Source organism: Rhinolophus sinicus, linkage group LG06 (assembly GCF_036562045.2).
Source record: "Rhinolophus sinicus isolate RSC01 linkage group LG06, ASM3656204v1, whole genome shotgun sequence".
NCBI classification, from domain to species: Eukaryota; Metazoa; Chordata; class Mammalia; order Chiroptera; family Rhinolophidae; genus Rhinolophus; species Rhinolophus sinicus.
The window spans coordinates 73,131,845-73,158,697 of NC_133756.1; the positions used below are offsets into that span (position 1 = coordinate 73,131,845).

Here is a 26,853-nt window from a genome sequence, read left to right on the forward strand (position 1 = left end):
AGCCAAAGACGGGTAAGATATCTCAAGGGAGATACAACCTAAGCCAGGCAAAACCGAGTGGGGACCCCCAATGAGCTGCCTTAAAAAAATATGGGAAGAGGCCTTGCCTCCCCTTCCCCCTGCCTGGGAAAAGCCTCTGCTGTCTCTGGCTTTCCTCAAAGGAGATCGGTAGCCAATGACGGGTAATGATCAGTAAGCGTTTTTACAACCTAAGACAGGAGTCGATCGCTTTGATGATTGATATCCAATGACGGGTAAGTGAAAATGTCTGTACTGACCACCTAAGCCAGACACGATCTCAAAAATATAAAATAAAAAAGGGGGAGATGTGGGGAGCCATGGTTGCAGTTAACTTTAAAGCCTTAACAGAATGGCTCAGTTTATACTTAACCTATTTCCTCCCACTGAAGCAATTGTCTCTGCCTGCATCTGGAGAGAGCTTGCATGCTGCTCAGGAATGTGGTGGGAGTGGCCAGTTCCCAGAACAGAAGGCTGATGCCTATCAGGGCTATTGATAAGATAATTACATTTGGGAGTTTCAGTAAATTTTGTGTCTCCTGTGTTAAAGTTAAAGTTTTACTGTTAACTAGGTTCGCCATCATATGTGAGAGTGTCTTTTATTCATTCCCACTCCCCCATTCGGGAACCCATCGACTCGTGACGGCTGGCCCGTCGCACTCTATTGTAGTAGAAGCAATGTATTCACCTCTAACACCAGGAGCACATGAGTAATTTCTACTAACTGAGAAGTGGAATAACCTGACCCCAGGTTTCAGTCTTGTATCAGGAGCTGTCTTGGATTGAGGGTAAATTGGAACCACTGACTATTCATTCTTAAGAAGAAACCAGAGCAAGGCAAGTGAGTATTGCAAGGATGAGGGCAGACAGGAGAAAACAAAAGGCTGCCCGTCAGTCAAACGACAGTGAGGCGCGGCCTGTACCAGGGCTGGCATCAAGGACGGGTCTTTCATGAATGCAAAGGGCAACCGTGCTGCTTTCACCGAGATCAACTCTAGTGACCTCAACAAAACGTCCCCGCTTTCCCTCAGCAACAACGCAGTCTCGGGACTCACCTCGTGCTTGGAGAAGAGCCGGACGCCCTCCAGCTGGTGGAAGACCGGGTAGTGCCGCGAGTCCACCTGGTCGCGCCGGTAAACGTCGCCCACCACCAGGAAGGCGTCCAGCCCCGCGCGCAGCAGGTCCCACTGGTGCGCGGACGTGTGCGCCCGCAGCATGTGAGTCCGGTTCAGGTAATAGTTGTCCCCCTTCTTCCGGCTGGGGTGCTCCACTGGGATGAGCAGGCTGTCAAAGTTCTGCCAGGTGGTGACGACCGGAGAAAGGTCGTCGTAGACCGAGAAGAGCGGAGTCCCGAAGCGGCCCACGTACTGCGCGTAGAAATGCTGCTTCACTCTCTCCTTGAGCAGCCACAGCGGGTGATGCTGCAGGTTGTGCAGGTTCCTGCCAACGCAGGCGAGGACTCTGCCGGAGACGTTGCTGTAGTCGTCCCGCGGGTACGACCTACCCAGCAGCTGCAGCTCGCCCCCCGGCGCCCCTCCGGCGGCGAGCCCCGAGCCCAGGGGCCGGCGGCTCGTGGGGGCGCCACTCGCCTTCCTCACCAGGTACACGCGCGCGTGGGCAACTCTCCTGAGAGCCGAACACACCATCGTGGAACCTTCTTTCACGGGTTCTGGAAAAAGCACACGTGCAAAGCACAACACGAGTTTCACTCTGAGGAAAGCAGATGTGTGTCTTTTTCACGCCTCCCACCAGCTCCTCACGGTCCTGACATGTCCTTCCCCGCCACCTCCTCCGCTCAGACAGAAGCTCCGATTCAGGACATCTGCTGACAGCGGCTTCATACTCACTGCCCTAAATCAAAAGAATACTGAACGTCAATTTCAGATCCCTAAGCCTAGTTGTCCGCCCCTTGCCATTTAGATCCTTGGGTTTAAAGAGAATTTCCAGTGTCACGTTTTGATGCCCTCATGTTGAATAAAACTTTCAATGTCACAACGTCCTTTCATTTGGACTACACTCTAGAACAAAAAACTTCAGTGGGATCAGCTAACCGTCAGGACGTGGTTGAGCCCTAGCAGGGTTAATTAAAGGATGCACGACTACATGCATGTGTCTGACGTACAGCACAGACGTGACGTTTGAAACCACCGGCCTCCATTCCTGCCTGCCTTCCTCCAATGACAAAGTTCTGCCTACCTTGGCAGAGCATGAGTTCTGGATTCTCTCGCTACAATACAAAGTAACATTAACAACGTTCTTTTGACACTTCAAACAAAATACACCACTTTAGGTGGTGGTTATTTTTGTTTAATATAGAGAGGGTGCCAAAACAAATGGATACACATTTTAAGAAAAGAAAAAACGATAAAAATTTTAATACGCAATATATACCGATAAGAAAAGATGAACACAAGTCACGTTTGACTTCTGCAATTACAAGAGGTGCTCAAAGTGGTTACCATCAGCATCCAGACACTTCTGATTATGGCGAACTACTGCTTGAGCAACGTTGGTCAAAGTGTCACTCGTATATACTTTTTTTGGTACCCCTGGTATTCAACAATAAAAATGAAAAACTTAAGGAAGTATCACAAAAAAGGATAGACTATACCAATGGACAGCTAAAATTATTTTTATAAATCCAAATCTTTTTTATCCTTACATCTGGCCACGTTATTTAAACTTAACACCACTGCGGCATCCCACCAATTACATTTGTGTTTTGTAAAACAGCAAGTTGCAATATGTACCCATAATAACCCAGGAGCAGGACTAACCTACTTCAGAAGGGATTCAGAGCAGCCAGAAGATAGAGTGCTGACCAGACCTTTCTTTCAGAAATGCCTAGAATTTAGTAAGAAGAGTATGAAATTTCACAGCTGAAAGTCAACTAAACAGTCATCTACTATAAGCCGTTTCTGTCACAGATGAGGTAACAAAGACCCAGATAGAGCTGACCAAACTCTACGGTACTGGGAGAGACTGAGGAGTTGGGGACCACTGAAAATATGTGCCATCCCCACTGTCACAGAAGCAAGTTTTAAATTGACTCAGGGATTTCAGTTATAAAAATCTTTAGATGTCATAGCCCTGTGTTCATAAAAAATTTACTATGAACCCAAATCCATCTTCTCCAATTTGGAACTTTTATCTATTGGGCTACTTGAAAGTATACAACTATGTGGTTATTTTACTTCCAGGGCTCCAAACCATACCAAGAAAATACATAACTTCATGACATTAGGCTGCATTAGGAGAGAACTGTATTTCTCCAGATGGCCACAAAAACGGATCCCATATGCACCCGGGTAGCACAGCGCTCCCAGTTCCCAAAGGAAACTGAGACCACCTCGCTCCAAGGAAATCAGCATGGCTGTGTGTGACGGCGTACGAGAAGCTGGTGCACAGCTCCTGACTGCCGTCGTGTGAGAAGTTTTCAAAAATAATCAACAAATCTCGGGATTTATTCATTTACGGCACTATTTTGTCAGACATGTTTCAAAAGTGTTTTTGGCTCAGCTTGAAATCTGTCTTCCCATCCATGGTGTTCAGTGGCTTGTCACTGCAGTAGATGAGAATGTTAAATATGGATGTACCGCCTTATACATCTGAGCACAAAGTCGGACTGATAGGCTGTCAGCTACCCAGCGCAGGGCCCTGGGCAAGACACAAAAAAGCATTTCTTGCTATCACACAGAGTTCAGAATTCTTCTGGAAAAGGTGCTTTCGATGCACTTATTCATACATCACCTGATTTCCCTTTCCTTCTCAGTTCCCAGCTCCTTACACATCCAAATCCACTTCTAGGTTCTGTTTCCGTAGGTGGGCACTATCCTTACATCCCTTCCTTGTTCTCCTTATTCCACCCCTTGTTTGCTAAAGAAAGTTTCATTTTCTTGTCCTCATTTTCAGAATGTTAATCTGTTTCTTCAGCCCCTGTATATATTCCCCACTGTCATTCCTCCCTGCCCAAAAAATTGGTTCTTTTCTGTTATCATCTTTTACAGAGAGAATAATGACTGTGATAGCTTTCTCACTTCCATCTGAGAAGTAAATTCCTTTGTTGTGCCTTTGTCAAGTTTCTCTGTCAGAAATAATTCATCTGGAAAGTATAAGCGACCCAGGAAGATAACACTACCACCAACAGCCATTCTTCTATTGGCACAATGGTCTTCCATGTCATCCTTTCCACAGCTGTGAGGTAAGTATTCTTCTCACCATTTGACAAACAAACTAAGACTCAAATAGACAAATAGACCTTGTAACTTGCAAAAACTCATACACCTACCTATGGACAAAGTTCAGAACTCTGAGCAATTCAAATACTTCTCAATCAAAACAGACCCAAGACTGTTAAATTCAAATTACATCTCTTTACTTACCTATCTTAACTTCTATCTTATGTGAGCAATGTGTTTTATACAGCAATGCATTTTAAATACACAAATGAATACATGAATGAATAAATCAATAGATCAAATAAAACACATTAGCCTAGATGGTGGAAATGAAAGACCATCTAACTTGGGACCCAAACCTGCATATGTGCTGTTTCTGTAAATAAAGTTTTGTTGTCCATTTGTTTACATACTGTCTGTGGTGGCTTTTCTACTGTAAAGGCTGAGCTGCAGAGCTGCCCCAGAGACTGCATGGCCCACGCGCCTAAAATACTTACTGTCTTGTCCTTTACAGAAAAAGTTTGCTGAGCCCTGTTTTAGCTTAACTCTAAAAACTTCTTCCACACCACAAAGCACATCTTCCTAGTCACAAATATAGATTACAGAGCCACTAAAAGTAATAAAAGTACAAATGTGGATATTAAATGTGCTGACATTAGTACAGAGACCAATGTGAGAAGAATCAACACAACACAATGGGTTATAAAAGACCCCACTTTGCAGGAACACTCATGTAGGTCCAGCACTAATTATCCTTGTGTATTATCCTTGGACCCACTAATTGAGCTTCTGGCCATCAAGTTTCTCATATATAAAAACACAGAAAATACAACCCAATTGAAAAAAAACAACCCAAAAAACAAACAACCCAAAACACAGAAAATAATATCTACCTCATAATACCAGGATTAAATTTGATCCTGTTCATAACGCACTTAACTTATTGCCCAATTGAGGGACTTAACTTTTAATTGCATTTAATTCTATTTAATTTTAATTTAAATTGCTACATGTGACTAGTGGTTACCATATTGGACAGGGCAGACCTAGACCCTCATATAAGAAAAATGGGATTTCTATAACCAAAGCAATCAAAACTTATTCCTGTGATTATACCTTAATATACAAAGTAGCTCCTAAAAAGTGTGTGGATTTCACCTTTTACATAAGTAAAGAGAGATATTCAATCTTCAGCAGAACAAAATTTTAAAAAAATAGAAAACTAGAAAGGCCCAGAGTTCGTTTAGTCCAAAGCTCACATTTTGTAGATAAAGAAACCAAGTTACAGATTAGCTGTGTCCCCGAGGACGTGCAGCCAGTCAATCAGTCACAGGTGATGAGAGAACCCAGTGGCCTGAGCCCAGGTCAATTCTTTCTACTGCAAGTTAAGTCCAATTAAGATTTCACTTACATGTGGAATATAAAAAAGTTGAATGCATAGAAGCAAAGAGCAGAAAGCAGGTGGGGGATGGGGAGACGCTGGTCGAAGGGTACAAAGTTGTAGTTTGTAGGATGAGTAAGTCTAGAGACCAATGTACAGCACGGTGACTCTACTTAGTAATATTGTATTGAATACCGGAAATCTGCTGAGAGAGTAGATTTCAGGTATTCTCATTAGACAAAAAAAAAAATGTTAACTACGTGAGGAGATGACACGTTCATTAGCTTGACTGTACAAATCACGCCACTATGTATGTATGTATGTACCAAATCATCATATTGTAGACCTTCAATACATACAATTTTTATTTTAAACATTAAGTTAAAATAATTAATAAAAATAAAAAGCTGTCTGAGGCATCCTATTATACGGTCATGGAATTCACTGGGTTCTTATCTGCAAAAGGCCATACTGAGAAGAACACTGTAAATGTTCTCTACCACTATAAATCTAGCACAATGACGGGAACTAGTAAAACACCAAATAAATGTTTGTTGTTAGAATAATTAATTTCCTAACTGTTTAAACAGTCTTCCCTTTCCATCTCCCTCAGTCTTGGGTGTAAAGGAGAAACTAAGCAGTGCAGGAGCTCCACCGGACTAGCGATTTCTCTCAGCACAGTCAGCGTACTGCCAAGGGCCACGCAAGCTAACATGGCCCCCAGATGGTCACAAACATACCAAAGCTCAGGCGCATTCCATTAACTTCAGAGGCAGGACCAAGAACAGTTCCTACGAAGAAAAACGAAGCTTGACTCACTGCACCCAGTTCACACATTTTACTCTACTAAGCACTGGTGGGGAAACGGCCAACTCCCATGAACTTTTACTTATAAAGGGGAAGCCAAGAGTATGTTTTTGCTCCTGCTGAGCAGTGTGAGTAGAAAGAAAGTGTCTCTGTGATGGCAGCTCCCTGTGCCACTGGCGGGGCTGTTACGGCGCAGCCTTTCTAGGAAGCAATTCAGCTCTACCAAGAGACTTAAAGCTGCTCAGACCCTGGGACAGGGCAATTCCCTTCTGGGAATATCACAAGGAATAATGTAAATGAAGACAGAAGTAAAACACGAATAAGTTTCATTACAGTAGGATTTACAATAGAAAGAAATTACAAACATAAACATTCCAACAAGGGAATGATTAAGTAAATTACACTGGAGCCAGACAATGAAATATTATGCACTCATAAAAGTATAATGGTTGCAAAGAGATTTAATGATATAACTGTATACTTACCAAGTGATAAATAGGACATAAAATTGCATGTATGATATAATCTTAACTATGTAAATATATATCTACAAATACATGCATATTATAAATACATGCATACTATATTTAGAAACCCTGGGAAGAACTATTCAAGGTTTAATTGAATTATTATTACAGAAAGAGCTACTTAAAAGTATTTACCGCGTTGAGCTCTAGCCACTTCAATGGCCCGTATTAAACCCACTTATAATTACATCAAGAATAAATGCCAGCATAAATATTAACATTGTCAAAAGCTGTTTAATTAATTGCATTCAGTGACTAGCTAAGCGATTATTTTTTATAATGATGCACGTGGAATGCTTGGCATAGTAAAAACATCTCTGCCTTTCCGATTTTCTTTCCCTAGCTACAAATCAACTGCCATAAGCACAGTGCCAAACACTCCATGGTATTTTCCCAAAACATTCAAATTTTCTAGGAAACTGATATTACTAGATCCTATACCAAGTAAATGTTTCTCAATTAGACCCATTAATGAAGTCTTCAATACGTTAAAGTTGAAATGGTACATTGTATTTTAGCTTTAATTTTTTTCTTACTTCTAAAGAAAATATTCACTAAAACTTGGTTCAAATTAAGCTAATACCTATGCTCTATTTGCAGCTCGTTGTGTGGGGAAGCCAGGGAATCTCAGAAAAGGAACGCAGTAATATCATCCTGCTCATCACCAGCCTCACTCAGGACTCTAACGATGGGCCTGAAATGCCCATCTCAGATGATGGGCAACACAACACGGGGCCTTGAAAAACGCTGTTCCATCTCCTGTCTCTTCAACATGCTCTCTGTCTGAATAGATTCTCCTGCTTGCTTATTCTCATCACTGCATCCTCACCGTCCAAGGACAGGAATTAACTGAGGACACATTTTTCACTACAGTGCTCCTATGGGAATTTTTCACCTGCTCTGATACATGTTTCCCAATACCACCAGGCAATTCTCCAGTTCTCTACAGACACCAGATGGGTGGCCTGCAAGTCAACTCAATCCGTGCTACCTACCTGAAGATAGCCAGGTTAGCTCTCTCAGGGTAAGAGCTCAGTCCACAGGACGGTCCTCTCCTCCACTTCAGATGCCAGTCACCAGTCCAGGTGATGACTGACCATCAGTCAGAGGTTCCCTCTCCTCCAGTTCAATAAATTTGCTAGAGTGGCCCACACAACTCAGGAAAATATTTTACTTACTATATTACCAGTTTATTACTAGGTTGGTGCAAAAGTAATTGCAGTTTTTGCAATTATTTTTAACCTTTTAAAACGCAATTACTTTTGTACCACCTTAACACAAAAAGATGTAACGCAAGAAAGGCTAGATAGAAGCCACACGTAAGGAAAGGTATGTGGGAGGGGCATGGAGCTTCCATGCCCTGGGTGGGCACACCACCCTCCCAGCACCTTCACGTGTTCACCAACCCTGAAGCTCTGGGAACCACACTCTTCGGGGTTTTAAAAGACGCTCCATTACATAGGCATGATTGATTAAATCGTTGGCCACTGGTGACAGAGTTCAATTTCCCCTCCCTCTAGCCCTCCACAGAGGGCTGGCTGGTTCCCTTGGCAACCAGCCCTCCTCCTCAGGTTGTCTAGGAGCTGGCCAAACATCACCTTGTTATGTTAATTAGGTGTGCTGGGAAAGGGCTGGTTATAAGGATAACAAAAGACACCCATTTCACCTTGATGGCACTGCAAGTTATTTCCAGAACTGGAAATTAAATATAACAAAAGATGTCCTTAGAAGTTACAATTACAAGGGTTACAATTACAATGAGAAATGAGCTATGTGCTGAGAAGAAGTGTGACATGATTGTTTCATTAGTAACATGAAATCCTTCAATGTCTTCTTTGCAGTTTCACTTTCAAAAATTATTAAAATTCAAAGTCAGTTCCAAGCATTTGTTGATGTTGATCTATCAACGTCATTTCAAGCATCAGCAAGTGCATCAATAGCATTTCTTTTGTGAGTGCTGAGTCCCCAGCCTGATTCACACAAAGACCAAACATGACCCCACAACTGGAAAAACCTCTCAGACAGGGAGAGACAGAAACACAGAGAGACAGAGGAACAAAGGGAGAAAGAAAGAAACAGAGCGAGCGAGCGAGCGAGCAAGAGAGAGAGAGAGAGAGAGAGAGAGAGAGAGAGAGAGAGAGAGAGAGAGAGAGAGAGAGAGAGAGAGAGAGAGAGAGAGAGAGAGAGAGAGAGAGAGAGAGAGAGAGAGAGAGAGAGAGAGAGAGAGAGAGACAGAGAGAGAGAGAGAGAGAGAGAGAGAGAGAGAGAGAGAGAGAGAGAGAGAGAGAGAGAGAGAGAGAGAGAGAGAGAGAGAGAGAGAGAGAGAGAGAGAGAGAGAGAGAGAGAGAGAGAGAGAGAGAGAGAGAGAGAGAGAGAGAGAGAGAGAGAGAGAGAGAGAGAGAGAGAGAGAGAGAGAGAGAGAGAGAGAGAGAGAGAGAGAGAGAGAGAGAGAGAGAGAGAGAGAGAGAGAGAGAGAGAGAGAGAGAGAGAGAGAGAGAGAGAGAGAGAGAGAGAGAGAGAGAGAGAGGGAGAGAGAGAGAGAGAGAGAGAGAGAGAGAGAGAGAGAGAGAGAGAGAGAGAGAGAGAGAGAGAGAGAGAGAGAGAGAGAGAGAGAGAGAGAGAGAGAGAGAGAGAGAGAGAGAGAGAGAGAGAGAGAGAGAGAGAGAGAGAGAGAGAGAGAGAGAGAGAGAGAGAGAGAGAGAGAGAGAGAGAGAGAGAGAGAGAGAGAGAGAGAGAGAGAGAGAGAGAGAGAGAGAGAGAGAGAGAGAGAGAGAGAGAGAGAGAGAGAGAGAGAGAGAGAGAGAGAGAGAGAGAGAGAGAGAGACACACGTGCTGGTAGTTGGGGTAGGAAACACAGTAAACAGAACTGTTCCCCAACCTACAGGCGATCAACACCCTGAGCAGACAGACAGCACTGATCTGTCTGACAGGAGTCACCTAGCCCTCTGCATTTGGGTTCCCTCATCCTTAAAATGGGGACTAGAATAGCTCCTGTCTCATAAGGGAAATGTGAGGATAAATGAGTTAATGTATCCGCAGTTTTTACAAGAGTCAAAAATACTCTCTTTAATCTTTCTCTCTTTTTTTTGTTTTTGTTTTTTTGGCCCAACTGGCTTAAGAGTCACTGCCCTTAATCAATATCTTTGCAAATCTAAGGGCTTTCTCAATTTTCCTAATGCCACGTTCTTTTTCCCCAACACATACACCCACCTCGTTCTCCTCTGGCAGCCATCAGCTTGTTCTGTGTATCTGTGGGTCTCTTTCTGTTTTGTTTGTTCATTTGGTTTTTTTTACATTCCACATATAAGTGAAACATACAGTATTTGTCTTTCTCACTCTGACTTACCTTACTTAGCATAATATCCTCTAGGTCTATCCAGATGGAATATGGCAAGATTTCATCCTTTTGGATTGCTAATATGCCAGTGTGTGTGTGTGTGTGTGTGTGTGTGTGTGTGTGTGTGACATCTTTATCAATTCATCTATCGAGGGACATCTACGTTGCTTCCCTATCTTGGCTCTTGTGAATAGTACTGCTATGAACATAGGGGAGCATATACCTTTTCGAATTAGTGTTTCTGTTTTCTTCAGGTAAATACTCAGAAGTGGAATTTCTGGGTCATATATAAACAACATTTTTAAGGATGAGTTCTCGCAGAAGGTCTTGGAATCTAAGGAATCTTTTAACTAAAGCACATTCAGTTTTGTTCTGTTTTTTGATGTGTGTAGACTGGTTCTCTTCAGGCGGCAATAAAATTCCTTGGTCACCAAGTTCTATTACAGATGTCAAACAGGTAGGCAAATGTCAGAAACATTAATTTTCATAAGAAGTTGAATATAACAAAGTTCACTTTTCTTCCCGTGCAGCTTACCATTAGTGAGCCTGTATTACTGGTACGAAGTAGTCATGAACTGCTCAGAAAATATTTCTCTGGTTGCCTCTTTTCTTACATAAATAATTAACGCCTGCGTAGCTGCACACACCTTTCACACCCTGCAGTAGGTGTTTTGTCCCCATTCTCTGCCAACTTTATCTGCAGTGTGCATGCTGCACAGACACACCAAGAATCGCCCGGTGGGTCGTATCCTTAACACCAGTCAGTGCTTTCCCATTGGTCATTGTCGTGCGGGAGACCCTGCTCGCCGCGCCATTTTTCAGGCGGGGCGGCCTGCGGGGTCTCTGCTCCCGCTCCCCACATAAGAACGCAGGATATGGTGAGGCCAAAAAGGAACACCCACGGAGCCATAGGTAGGGGAGTCATACCACTATGGTCTCACTGGAGGCTGGGCCCAACGGACGCGCGACCTGCCGTCCACCTTTCCTCCAACCGACGGACGACTCCTCCTCCACTCTCCTCGACTCTGTTCCTCCACTCTCTTCTGCTCTCCTGGGCTCTCCTGGGCTCTCCTGGGCTCGGCTCTGCTCTGCTCGGCTCTGCTCGGCTCTGCTCGGCTCTGCTCGGCTCTGCTCGGCTCTGCTCGGCTCTGCTCGGCTCTGCTCCGCTCCTCGGCAATCCTCGGCTCTCCTCCGTAGCCGTAGCCGCAGCAGTTATACCAGCGGCCAATCGGCTAACCGGCCACAGCCGAGCCAGCACCTTTCCATGTGAGGCCAAGAGCCTGTAAACTACTCTCGGGGGCTCTGTCCCCACAGTCATCCTTAACGTTTTCTAGAAGCCGAGTCCAGCACAATGCTACTTCATCCACAGTGCAGATCTTCTCTGGACTAAAGTTTTCAGTGAATGCAATCTTGGCAAATCCATCCGCATGATTTTTAAACTAGCTTCTAATAAGCAAAGCTTTTCACTGCAGGCTTTCAGCTATTTTACATCATGAACCTTCTTGAAATTTTGCAGCCAATCTCTGAATATTTATACTCATCTCTGACAGTCAGTTTTTATGGTATCTTCTAAGTCATTTCATAACCAGTAAATCATACTTTCAATTCTTCATTGTCCAATCCTCTCTATTAATGTACAGTCAACACTTGCACTTTTCTGGCTGTGTAGTGTTTTCCTATTGGTCACTGCTTCTTGATCATCACTGTTCCTGTAAAAATTCCATACTCACCTTTCAGTTTCTTTAGGTTGTACATGGTGGGGCTGCCACACATATAAAATACTTCACAGATACACCACCATCAGTTTCATAATAATTCCATGATAGGTGCTAATGACAATAACAGATGCTTCCATTTCTTCTGTTGACAGTGTGGGGCCCAGGGTAGGCATCCCAAAAGATCCCAAATGGTACACTGATTACATTGAATTAATGTTACTTGACAAGGAGCTGGAGCCAGAGGGCACACAGACCCTCCCTTGTCCTTTGAACACAGGAAATGAATCTCCCACTTGAAAGCAGCTCTCCTTGCTCCAAGGGGGAGAGATACCCTTATCGCTAGAGTTAAGGAATTCATGATCAAAGAGCCTGCGTAAACAAACTTTTCCCTCTTTGCCAATCTACTACCCAAGCCCAAACTTGGCTTAGATTCCTCACTATGAAAATCCAAACCTTGCTTAGATTCCTTACTAATGAGTACTTTTTCTTGTCCTGTTGAAGCCTCACAAATATATTGTTTCTTTGTCTAAAAGGTGTAAAAGTTGGCTGGTTCATCATTTCAGGGAGCATCATTCATGATTCTCCTGTGCACGTGTATTACATTGGTTGTTCTCCTGTTAATCTAGTCTTATGTCAATTTTATTATTCGTCCAGCTGTAAGAACTTAAGAAAGGTAGCGGGGGAAGAATTCTTCCCCTCCCCAATGACAGTTATCCACAAGGCTGTATCTAACCTTTTTAACATTTCCAAAGTGCAATTAAATTCAGACACACACACACACACACACACACACACACACACACACACACCAGGAATCAACAGGGATTAGCAATGACCAATACCAGCACTGAAATATAATAATTCACACATAAAACCCATTCAGATTTGACTGACAAATGAGTTTTGTCACATTTATTAAAAAGAAAATTAAACTGAATTAAAAACTTTGTTTTCAGAGCTTTTTCAGATTTTGGAATTGCAAAAGAGATGTGAGCCCGGCTTTGCCTTGGTCCTACTGCTACCATTTCACGTCAGCTGGCCCCAATCTGGCCCCTTCCCTCAGCTTCTCTACCTTTATCTTCATTCCATACTGTGCATTCAAGGAGGCCCCTCCAAAATATAGATGTGCCACGTCACTTCTCTGCTGGAAAACCCTTAACAGCCCACAATGTCATGTCTAGATCACAGCCCAGGAAAGCTCGCTTTCCTGCCCCATTTGGCTTCTTTCCCAGGACATAACCATGTTTCAGTTCTCAGGCACCAGTGTTAAGGAACCATCCCATGATTTTGAGTCCTTCCATAAACAACATTTTCTTTAATTCTGATGTATCAACATAGGTAAGTTAACATGTTATTAGAATTTTAATTACATGGCAAAAGAGTAATTGGGTTCAGTTACAGTGGTTTCACCTCTCTTAACCTCATAAGTGACACTGAAGAGAATGGAATGTAATTAATACTGGAGAAATAAAATACATCATGTTGTTAGTAGAAAAAGCCTGTTCTGAATTCAAGAAAATCCACATCAGTGCATGTTTTACATTTTAGAGAAACAGAGAGATTAGGCTGCAGAAGGTTTCCATTGCCTAAAGAAAGGAGTTAGAGAAGCCAAGAACACAGGGAAACATGGTCAAACAGAGCACATGTCTTACAAAGTACAATGCACAAGCCCAGCTCCTGGTCCTGGTGACACGAGCCAGAGTTCTTTCCAACTGAGACGAGACTATAATGAAAAAGTCCACATGCCATGAAGTCGGGCATCAGACAAGCCCACACATTAGCTAGAGAGCTCTGCCTTGGAGAACAATGGAGGGGGAGTGATTCTGAAAGTTTTGTGCAATACACAAAGAATAAAATCTCTAAGAGTCCAGTTTGGATGTGCACAAGAAGAGAAGATACCGTTTCTACAAATTCTGGAACTAACTGGGCACCAGAAAGTTATTTCCTGCTGGCTTGGTTGAAATCAATATAAATGACCTAGAATTTTAAAATAGATATAGTCACCCTTTTCATGCCAAATGAACCTAGTAGTAAACAGCTGTGGACATGTATATCTCTCTTCCAGTCGAGAATAACTAATACGGGGTCAAATGGTTGCTAGTTTGAAATCATTAACGTGCAGTAACATGAAATGCCTGGAGAACATTTAACACACAGTTGTGCTAAGAGCATCCCATCGTCTTTCCTTGAGTTTTGTCCACTTAGACAGAATTATTACTTTTCACAGCACCTGAGTACCTAACCCCTAGAAATTGTCGTAGGCACTGGTAACAACAACTTTGCTTTTCTACCTTGGGCACTTTAGCAGCATTGAGGAGAATAAATAAATTCTTTTCTCTAAGGATTCGCCAGGATGTGTTTTTCTGATTGGTTCTGGAGTACTTAGGTGACACAGGAAAGCCCCAAGGCAGGAAGCTCCAGCTCCAGCTCCAGTTCACAGGATGGTCTACAGCTCAGAAACACCAGCAGCTCCTATCACTCTCAAAAGCTCTTGTCTTGAATGGATACATTTAAGAAATGTTTACCTCAAATGACTGTTTCTCCATCACTGGTTTCAGCAAAGTATTTAAGGCATGGCTTAAAGCCACCAGCATGAAATTGGCATTGGACTTTGCCCGGGGCACACGGCTTCCAGGGATTGGCAAAAGCCCAGTTGCAATATTAATGAGGACGCCATTTGTCAAGACAATTATGCAAGAACTTGGCAGGGGCACACAGAGGGCAAGCCCAATGAGAGACAGTGCCAGGGTCCACGGATCTGAGAGCCTGAGAAACCCCTTGGCACTTCAGGCTCCTTTTGTAATAATTAACCTTTGGGGTAGATAATATCTTTTATTAAAATTAAGTCAAAGGGGGGAAAAAAGAGCAGGGAAAGCAATTCTAAACATAATCATTATTGAATATACAATACCGTGTTTCCATTCAGAAGAGATGTCTTTTCATCACTAATATAATTCAGTTGAGAAATGACTGCCAGAGCCTCTTTGCTAACAAACGCCAAATTTTCAAGAATGAAAGATTTGAAATTATTATCATACTAGGAGCTTCTTAATTATCAAAAATATAGGAGTACTCAAGAGAAAAGTATCTTGTGATGGACACAAAAGTAAATGGAAAAATTACACTTTTTAAAGATTTAAACACACACACACACACACACACACACACACACAAATCATGGTACCCATTTCCAAGAGAAATCAGTTTTGTCGTCATAAGTCAAAAGGTTAAAATCTGTAACTAAATAAATGCATGAGGAAAAGATGGCAGACCAAAAACCCTGCAAAATTAATTTGAACACTGATTAATAAGTGTCTAAGATATTACCAGATTTGGAATTGCAGGTGGACTCCCAACCCCACCTTCACTATTTTCACTAGAGAAAAGTATCATCAGTTAAAATTAAGTTCATGCTACCAACATCCATTAGTGTCAATGAATACTTACCTAAATATGCCAAGGGAAAAAATCCCTCTCACTGCATGTGAAAGTAACACACACACACACACACACACACACACACACACACACACACACAGAGCCACACACAGAGCCACACACAGCCACACACACACACTCACATCCACACACACACACAGCCACACACCCACCCACACACCCACACACCCACACCCACACCCACACACCCACACCCACACCTACACATAGCCACACACACACATCCACACACACACAGCCATACACAGCCACACACCCACCCACACCCACACACACACACAGCCACACACACATCCACACACACACAGCCACCCACACACACACACACACACACACACAGCCACACACATCCACACACACACAGCCACACACACTCCCACACAGCCCCCCCCACACACACACACACAAATACCAAATTCTTCCTTTATGCTGTTTAGCATCTCCTCAATGTCAAGTGAAACACCAAAACATCAAAACTGCATCTCAACTTAAGTCAACCTACTAGTCATCATTTATTTTTGTTTTTAATGAGAGGCATTTACTATAGTTGTACATATTCCATATCTGGAGAATTAACTAATTACCCACTAGATTCAGCAAAAAAAAATTGTATAATAATCTTCCTAATGTGCATGTGCATAATAGTCTTAAAATAAAAAACATTCAGCTAATGAAAAATAATAAAGTGTTTGCCCAGAAATAATTTAGCAAGCAGATGACTATGGCAAGTAAAATTAAAACTTGTTTTGAATCAAACCACTAAGCTCCACATTAAAAACTATTTTATGCAATTAGAAATATGACTGTTAAATAGAAGAAACAGCCTCCAGGTTAAAAATTATTTTCTCCTAAATGTTTTTAAAAAACTGATTTTATCTAAGATTCTCCAAATAAAGTTCCGTATAAAAAATTCTGAGGTCATGGCTATCGTGGAGGAAAGTGTCATGTTACAGCACACAGAGACGTTGCCAGTCCTTGGTTCCACAATTATTAAGTGGAGGTGAAAAGCCTGACATAGTTCCCTCCTACAAATGGTGATGTAACATCACCTCCTCTCTGAAGCCTTTTCTTCATTCTTTTTGTTGTTTCTTTCATTTGGTCTTCATGACAACACTAAGAAAGACATATATGAGTTGTGATCACAAAATACGGTGAATGCTTAAATAAAAAAATTTCTCACAGTAGAAGACACATTGCCATTAATCTCCCTGAAAATACTCCCCCTCGCTTTGAACACACTTATCCCATCATTCTTGCCACTTTCTGAAGCAGTTCTGGAAGTCCTCTTTTGTGAGTGTCTTTACTTCATTCTCCATCATGACAATGCTCCGTGTCACACATCACTTCTGCTATGGCAATTTCTGCCAAATAAAAACATGACGGTACGTACTCATCCACCTTATTCACTGGATCTTGCACCATGCGACTTCTGGCTCTTCCCCAAAGTTAAAATTACTCAGGACATGGAGGCAGCCACGACAACACAACTAAAGACACTCACGAAGGAGGACTTCCAGAACTGCTTCAGAAAGTGGCTAGAACGATGGGATAAGTGTGCTCGAAGTGAGGAGGAGTATTTTGAGGGGGATTAATGGCAATGTGTCCTCTACTGGAATAATTTTTTTTATTTAAACACTCACCGTACCTTTTGATCACACCTCGTACGACTCCGTGCAACACCATGCCTACCGACTGAAAGCACGGGAGGCAGCCCACACAATCTGACTCTTGCCTGGTCCCAGCTTGCCCCCACCGTTCCCATTGCTTGCCCTGTCCTGATTAATACCGGCCGACCTTCCTTTTTCAATAGCTACAGTCCTGATAAGTTCCTCATAAATTTTCTTTTCAAACACATGATCCTACTGACATGATTCATAATTCCCGAGATGTTTTATCTCTATGAAACTATGTCTTATTTCCCATACTCTTCTCAGGTAGAACTGACCCATCTCTTCATTCTTCCCAACTGCTTCCTACACGTACATACTTATGCACATAAAACACTCAGCTGTACCTACCCATCGGTTAGGACGCTAGTCCGTTTACAAGATCTTACTTAAGCTACGTGAGGACAGGGGCAATGGTTTTGTCCTTAAAAGGAATGTTTTTCTAAGTCAAACGGAGTAAACACCATTACAAACCTCTATGGTACATATTTCCACATTACTGTTTCACTAAGACACCATTCATTAACCCACAGTGGCATTTACTCTGCTGTAGCCTCTCCCCATAGCAGACTAATGATAAAGTAGTAAAAACCAAAGCATTGCACTGAAGTTCACTTAGCAAGTCACCGACTTCCAAGGATGGAAGTCATGCAGCACTCTTACATTCTTAATTCAAAAAGCATGTTTGTTAGATGCATGCTATATCATACTAACATATTGGCAAGATGGCAGAAGGGTAAAATTTAGGCCCACATACCAAGATTCCATCAGCTCCGATCAGCCCCAATCAGTCCCAATCATATTAAAATTCCCCTGTAAAAAGCAGAGTTCCACACTTCTCTTTAAGTTCTAAGTTTGTAAGTTCTAAGGATCGGCTAGTACCTGAAAGCATTTCAATGAAACTGCAAAATAGAAAGGAAAGGAAAACAATACATACACCACCAATTTTCATTATCTGCAGTAGTTATAATTTATAACATCTTTGAGAACACTGAATGGGTAACTACTGAACCATTGATCTGAGGGGAAACACAAAGTTAGTTTTTTCTGGGCACGTTTTTTGTCAACGAGTCAGCACATAACTTTGTTTAGTGTGTGTTTCTGTTTAAAGACATTCCATGTAATAAAAACTGCTGATTCATTAACACTGAACTGAACTCACAACCAACAGCACTGTAGCTCATGCCTGAACAAAGTTTATCTGACAGGTCTGTTCTCCGTAAAGCACGTCACAGCCTTCTTACACTCAGGAAAGCTAGGCAGCACGTCAGCACTACGCTTGGGACCATTTCAAACAGCGAATTCACCAACACAAAGCACAAAAATGCAAAAAACATGGCACTAAATGGACAGCAAAAAGGATCCTTGTTTACAGTACGAAAGCTGAAACAAGAAAGCCCAGGGTCACATTGTTCAGTCTCAGGTAAGAATTTCCTATGGGGAGAATCAAAATCTTTGAAGCTTCGTCCATGTCTTCAAATGACCCTGAAAGCCCCGGATGTATTGGTTTTGAGGTTACAAATAAATTTTAGCAATTAAGACAATTCACAGACTCCATGAGTAACGAGGATTGGTTTTATGCCTGGACACTGGTAACAGTAGATGCCACCAAGGAAGAAAACTGGGTGGCTGGGAGACAGAGGTGGGAGAGAGACTAATCTTGTACCATACAACCTTTTCATCTTTTTTATTTTGTAGAGTGTGTGTGTGTGTGTGTGTGCGCGCGCGCGCACGCATCTGTTTGAAAATTTTATGAACTTTGCTCAGAGAAAATAACATTAAACAGCAGTCAGTGCCTTAATGAGTCTTAGGGGTAATTCTGATGTCCCCAAAAGTTCGAGAACCACTGGTACAGAAATACTTTGCGATGTTAGTATACCATTACATAGAAGCTATAAACAAAATTTAAACTTTTATCAATATGACAGTCATCCTTTAGAAAACGCTACTGTTACTCTGTGCAGTCATACAGCTTCTGAGTGTTTGCTTCCCTCGTGCTTTGATTTCACTGGCCCAGCAGAGCCTTTCCCTTGTCACAACAGCACAAAAAGCTGTGCCTCCGCCCTGAGTTTAAGGGTTTCACGCCACTGGACGTTAATAAGGAAGCAAAATAGTTCACTAAATTCATTAGACTTGAACATTAAGTATCAGTGAGGATGGGTAGAGACCTAAGGAATAAAGTGCCTGGTTTCAGTGCAAGAAGACTGAAATGGCCATTTTTAAAGAAATTTTTAGAGGCTTTGAATTCCCAGACCTGGCCTGCGCACCAGAAGGATGCCCTGAGTAGAAAAATAATCTCTAGAAAAGATGGAGATGGTAACACGTTGAGATTTGGAAAATATTTTATCACTTAGACTAGAATATATGTCTGTGACTGTTGTTACAACATACTTTTCAAAAAATACAAAGCTGCAAAGAGAAGCTCAAAAGCCTGGTTTCCCCTTCTGTTTGGGGATCCATTCTTTCACAGCCTGCCCAACGTCAGAAAGGATGGCTGCCTCTCTCATTGGCTAGTTAAGCAAGTTACTTACATTTCAGAACAAACTTAAAATTTAAAATCAGAGGGAACCTGAAGATGAGCTAGACCAACCAGGCATTTAACAGCGGAGGAAACAGGGCCAGATGGCCTTCTCTGCCACAGCAGGCCAACTGCAGACCAGGCCTTCTCTGCTCCTTCACTTGTCATCGAGTGCCTTCCCTTGGTCCCACTGGGTCTGCCTTCACAGTAAGACAGCAGGGCACCAACACAGAGGCAAGCAAACATCTGAGCAAAGTGGGCATTACATACTTTAATTATTTTAGATTTTAAAAATCAGTGCTAATCTTCTGAAAGAGGAGCTCTAATTTTTTTAAGGCTCCGTTCCAGAAATCTAAGTTACCCTCAAAGATCATCACGGCAGTTGTTGACCTACCGTAGAAATGGAAAAAACAAAACAAAAACTGTTTTCAAATTTGTATTTGATCTAGAGATCTAGTCTGTTAGACAGGGTATCCTCGTCTTTCTATAGGGATTGCAAACGTGTGAGGCCTTGAAATGATCGAATAAAGCCAAACAAGGAACAGTGAGTATTCCCATTGGAAACAGCTTGCCCCCAACTCCAAGGGGTCTGTGAAATAAATACGGCACAATGAAGTGAGAGAAGACAGCAACTGAAAATACTTTTTGACATTGGACAATGGTCACAAGACAGATGAAGCAGCTAGGACATTATACATATACAATGATACTGTATTTTGTATGTATGTATGTGTCTCTTATCCTAGAAAAACTACTGGAAGAACACATGACAAACTAACAGCGGCTTTGGGGGTTATGGCATCTCATCTGATTTCTCCCACCCTGCTTTTATGCTCTGAGCCTTTCTACTGGGGGAGGAGGAGAAATGTAACTGGTTATGGAGAATCCATTAACCTCTGTCGATATTCTGGCAAAGTAATTCTGATAATCTTCCATAAGCTATTATAAGGACTATACCAGAAATAGGTTTTTTTCTGGGTTTGCTAAATTTCAAGTCCACCAACCAGTAGCTGTTTGATAGCAGTGTGAAAAGATATGTTCTTGTATTCTAAAAACATTAATTTTATGTCTCCCTATCCATTTACTTTGTTTGTTCATATGGCGTAGTGCCTTCATTAAACTCAAGCATAGATTTACAGAGGAGAAAAAGTTTTCCTCGACCTTCTTAGAGCCCCTGGCTGGGTCTGAAAATTAAATTGACCAAGACAGATTAACAGAAGAAAAGCATATAAATTTTATTAAATTTTCACATGTACATGGGATACTTCAGAAGACAATGAAGACCAGAAGATGTGACAAACGCCAGAAGCTTGTACACCTTTTAGACAAAGAAAATGAACTTGTGAAGAACTGTCAAGACAAGGGGCTGGGCGAGGGGTAGAAAATGGTGGTGAAGTAACCAGGAAGATAAGGTTAGTTTAACAAGGTTTGTTTGTACAGATTTCTCCAACCCAAATTCCCTGTTGCTGGTGATAAGAATGCATTCCTTCCTCCAGGTACAGGGAGAATTATCTCCTGCCTTCAGGGAAGAAGGGTGTGTATTTGTGTGTGTGTTGTGGGGGGGTCAGAGTGACCTTCTTGCTTTTGCCATTTTTTCAAATTCCTTCAGCTTAACATTTTCAATATGCCAAGGAGCCATATTTGGGGGTAGAGTGTCCAAAACCTCATCATACTCCTGCAATCAACCAAGCATCTTGCATATTTGCACTACGCGCCTCTTATATGCCCGCAGGTACCTGGGATACAAAGATGCATAAGGACGGCCGCACACAGGATCTCTCAGCCTCACAGACAACTGTGTGGATGGAATTCAACACAACACAGTGAAGCAAGGAAGACCCTGGTGTCCTGAAACCCTGTTATCTTCCCTGGCTGATGCCCCCCACTTACATGCCTCTGAACCCCAAATACTTACATCCAGACTTGTCCTCACTCTTTGTATTTTCAAAACCTAGCAGTGAATTTGGCAGAACTTCATAAATGTTGAGTAAGCCAGTGACTGTCAACTATACAAAGGCTAGAAAACAACGCAGTTCTAAAAAGGAATTCGCTTTTAAGGTGATTTTTAAAATTAAAAATTCAAATTTTGAGATAAGTACATGTTTCCATGAAGTTGTAACAAATAATACAGAGAACCCATGAACTCTTTACCCAGTTTCCCTCAGTGACAACACCTGGCCAAACTATAATAAAATATCAGAACCAGGATATTGACACTGACACAAAGGACAGAACGCTCCCATTACTGCAAGGAGCCCTCAGGCTGCCTTTTCACAGCCACACGCACCTCCCTCCCCCAGCACGTCCAACACCCATGGAACCAGTAAATCTGTTCTCCACTTCCATAGCACTAGAATTTTAAGAATGTTACAGAAATGGAATCATACGGGATTGAACCTCTTAGGATTGGATCTTTTCACTCAGCTGAATTCTTTGGAGACTCATGCAGGTTGCCGTGTATATACACTTTGTTCCATTTCATTGCTGACGGGTATACACAGTATAAATGTGTATACCTCAGTTTGTTTAACCATTCACCCTTTAACGGACATCTGGGTTGTTTCTGGGGTTTGGCTATCAATAAAAAGCTGCTACGAACACTTACATACAGATTTTTATGTGAACCTGTTTGCATTTCTCTGGAATACATGCCCAAGCACACAACTGCTAGGTTGCATGGTAGTTGCATGTTTAGTTTTACAAGAAACTGCCACACTGTTTCCCAGAGTTACTGTACCTTTCACTTTCTGCCAACCGTGTATGAGTGATGTACATTCTCCACATCTTCACTGGCATTTGAGGTTGTCACTCCTTTTTATCTTAGCCATTCTGATAGGTGTGTAGTGATACCTGACTGTGGCTTACATTTGCCTTTTCCTGATGGGCAATGATGGTGAACATCTCTTCATGAGCTTTCTTGCCACCTGCAGATCATCTTTGGTGAAATGTCCATGCATGTGTTTGGCCGATTTTCTAACTGAACTATTTTTTGTTGGTTTATTTGTTTTACTGTTGCGTTTGAAGGTTCTGTATATATTCTAAATGCTGGTCCTTAATCACATATGTAGTTTGCAAATATTTTCTCCCAGTCTTGTGGCTTATCTTTTCAATCTCCTAGCAATATTTACCGGAGTAAAAAACCTATAATTTTGATGAGGTCCAATTCATCAATTTTTTCTCTTATGGATCATGCTTTGAGTGTAAAATGTAAGGGCTATTTGCCAAGGCCTAGATCCCAAAAATTTTCTACTTTTTTTAAAAAAGATTTATAGTTTTCATTTCAGTCCATGACCTATTTTCAGTTAATTTTTATATAAAGAGTGAGGGTTAGGCCATAGTTTATTATCTTGCCAATGGATGTCCAATTGCTACAGCACCATTTTCTAAAAAGGCTAATCTTCCCCCATTGAATTGCTTTTCCTGGATTCTGTATTCTGTGCCTATCCCTCCACCAATAACATACTGCCTAGTTTACTGTCATTACAACAGGCTTTAATACCAGATAGAGTGATCTCACTGACTTTATTCTTCTTCGAGATTACTTTAACTGTTCTAGGACATGTACATTTTAGAAGAAGCTGTATACAAAAAGCTGGTTCTGAAGAGCACAGTAGGAAAAGAGGGAAAAAGATTCAGTTTACAGTGGATAAAACTGAAAAACACCACCTGAGCCAGATGATGAAAGTCAACATCTACAGTAATAAGCTATGCTGATAACACGTACCCACGACATTATGTGATGAAAATGACTCTTTACCACTGCTTGTTCTCAAAAAAAACACAGCACCCTAGACTAGTCATAAAAAAACACTACACATATCCCACATGAGAGACATTCTACAAAATATCTGACAGGTACTCTTCAAAACTGTCAAGGTCATCAAAAACAAATAAAGTCAAACTGTTACAGCCCAAGACAAAATGACTACATGTAATATAGTATCCTGGATGGGACTCTGGAACAGAAAAAGGACATTATGTAAAAAACATCTGAATAAAGACTGGACTTTAGTTAATAATAATGTATCAACATTGGTTCATTAATTATTACAAATATACGATACTTAATGTAAAATGTTAATAACAGGTGAAACAGTGTGAGATACATAGAAACTCTGTATTATCTTCCCAATTTTTCCGTAAATCTAAAACTATTCTCAAATAAAAAGTTTATATAAACATACACACACATATATATTTCTAAAAAGACAAGTACTGCAGGATTTAAAATTAATAAGATTACTAATTTTTACTGGTTCATCAAAGATGTTTTTAAGTGAAAACAAAAACCTTGCTGGGATTTTCACAGTAACTGCATTAAATGTACACAGCAATTTAGGGAGAATTGACATCCTCATTATGTTAAGTCCTCCAATTTGTGAGCACGGTGTCTCCATTTATTTAGTTCGTCTTTGATTTCTTTCATCAGCATTTTATAATCTTCAGCATACAGATCCTGTATATGTTTTGTTAAATATATTCATAAGTATTTCATTATCTTTAGAGTGATTGTAAGTTTTGTGTTCATGATTTTGGTTCCCATATGTTCGTTACCAGTATATGATGATGCAGAAGTAAAGTTAATAAAAGTGTGCCCGAAGGAGGACTGCCCAGGCCTGCATCCCCTCCCCAGGGACCGCCCCCTAGAGCTAAATCAAGCTGTCCAAACACCGTTAGAAAGAGAAAATAAGGCCCTAACAGGAGTGATCCAGTTTTTGACGCCTTATTAAACTGCAAGAGCCTGTCCGTTATTTGAACTCTAGCCTCATTATAATACAATTAAAATAAAATAAACATTATGGTTCCCCCGCTCCCCGCCCCACCCCATGGGTTTTTCTGTATGCATTCTGGGTAAAAACGTGCAGAAAGAAACTAGTTATACTAGTTATATAACCAACATAGGTCAAATAAAATGACCTCAGTCTACATCACATCTCCAGCTGTAGAAAACTTACTGACCCTTTCCTATATAGGAAAAAGCTAACCTGAAGTCAGGTGCAGTTGTGTGACCCCAGCAACTTCTCTGCCAGTGCCTTTCTTCTTGAAAAATCTTTCTAACTTCTATTCCTTTGAGTCTTGTGAATTTTTTCACATTCTGCAAATGACCAGGAGTAGCCAAAGACAAAACAGTTATATAGAAATGAGATAAATTTTCATTTGTTAACGTTATATCCTGTGACATTGCAGAATTCACTAATTAGTTTTTGGGGAAGGGTTCTTTTCATGTTTTGTTTTGTGTATACTCTTTGGGATTTTCTGTGAAAACAATCATATCGCCTGCAAATAGGGATACATTTATTTATTTATTTATTTCCAATCTAAATGCCTTTGACTTCTTTTTCTTATCTTATTGATGTGGCTAGAACTTCCAATACAATGTTAAATAACAGTATTGAAAACAGATATCCTCACCTTCTTCCCAATCTTAGAGAGAAAGCATTGTGTCTGATAGCATTAAATACGATGCTAACTAGAGAATTTTTATAGATGTTCATTATCAAGTTGAGGATGTTCCCCTCTCTTCCTAGTTTGCTGAGAATTTTTATCTTGAATAAGTATTGGATTTTGTCAAATGTTGTTGTTTTTTCTGTATCAGTTGATATGATCACATGATTTTCTTTTGCCTACTGGTATGGTGGATTACAGTGACTGGTTTTTAAATATTGACTAAAGGTGAGTTTTAAAGGACAAATAAGACCTCTATAAATATAAAACCATTTGTGTTTATTTGCTTAATGTCTATTTCTCCTTACTAGACTATCAGCTCCACGGTGGCATGGATTATTTATTTTGTTCAACACTACACATCCAGTACCACACTTAGCATCTAGCACACAATAAGCACTCAATGAATATTTGTGGAAGGGAGTGAAGAAAGAACAGAATGCACAAGTACACTGCCATGAGCCTATATGCATTGGGGGAATGACCAGTCAGCCAGGGTAGCAGAAGCAGAGAGGATGTTGGGGGGTGGCCAGAAAGCAGAGCCACTACCTCACACGGTATACATAAATTAATTCAAGATTCATCAAAGACTTAAACATAAAACCAATGACCATGCAGCTTTTAGAAGAAAACGTATGAGAATATTTTCATAATTTGGAATTGACAAAGGTTTCTGAGAACATAGAAAGCAATAATCATTAAAGAAAATATTGATAAGATAAAGTTTTTTGAAAATTGAAATTTCATATTCTTCAAAAAACACCTTTGGGGCGGCCGGATGGCTCAGCTGGGTTGGAGCGCGAGCTCTAAGCAGCAGGGTTGCAGGTTCGATTCCCATGTGGGCCAGTGAGCTGCACCCTCCACAACTGGATTGAGGTCAGCGAGCTGCTGCTGAGCTTCCAGAGTGGGGGCTGATGGCTCAGTTGGTTAGAGAGTGAGCTCTCAACAACAAGGTTGCCGGTTGGGTTCCCACATGGGATGGTGGGCTGTGCCCCCTGCAACTGAAGATTGAACACAGCGACTGGACTTGGAGCTGAGCTGCGCCCTCCACAAATAGATTGAAGGACAATGACTTGGAGCTGATGGTTCCTTGAGAAACACACTGTCCCCCAATATTCCCCAATAACATTTATTTAAAAAAAAGAGAGAGAGATTTAAAAAAACAAAAACAACAACACCTTTAAGAAAATAGGGAAGCCAAAGACTGGGAGAAAATATTTGCAAAACATGAATATGACAGCTGTGATATGTAAAGAATTCCTATAACTCAATAATAAAAAGAGAAACAGTTAAAAACAAACAAAATAAACAAAACAAACAAAACAAATAAAAAGAGAAACAGTTAAAAACAAACAAAAAAGTTCAACAAACACTTCGGAGAAGAAATACAAATGGCTGATAAGCACATATAAAAGTTCTTGACGTCGACAGTCAGCAGGGGAATGCAAATTAAACTCAATGAAATACCACTATTATTATTATTCCAGGAGAATAACTAAAATTAAAAAGACTGACAACACCAAATATTGGCAAAGATGTGGAACAACAAAAACTCTCAAACATTTGTTGATTACAGTGTAAAATGGTATAACCTCTTCAGAAAACAAGTCAGGCAATGTTTTACCGAACTAAACATACACCTACCCTATGACCCAACAATTCCAATCCTAGGTATTGAACTAAGAGAAAACGTCCACAAAAAGACTTGTATAAGAACATTCATTATAACTTAATCCCTAACAGGCCAGAAATAGCCCAACTATCCATCAATAGGAGAATGGATAAACAAATGGTATAT

General features: G+C 41.2%; 1 protein-coding gene across 5 annotated transcripts in view; it reads right to left on the reverse strand.

Annotated features, from left to right (window-relative positions):
• The window catches only part of FARS2 (phenylalanyl-tRNA synthetase 2, mitochondrial), a 541,022-nt gene that overhangs the window by 426,554 nt on the left and 87,615 nt on the right, over nt 1–26,853 (reverse strand). For all 5 annotated transcript variants that reach the window (XM_074335275.1, XM_074335276.1, XM_019710860.2 and 2 more), the window contains one exon: nt 1,074–1,687. In XM_074335275.1, coding sequence (XP_074191376.1) covers nt 1,074–1,664 — 591 coding nt within the window. In that variant the 5' untranslated portion in view covers nt 1,665–1,687. Of the gene's footprint in view, nt 1–1,073; nt 1,688–26,853 lie in introns of those variants that run through there.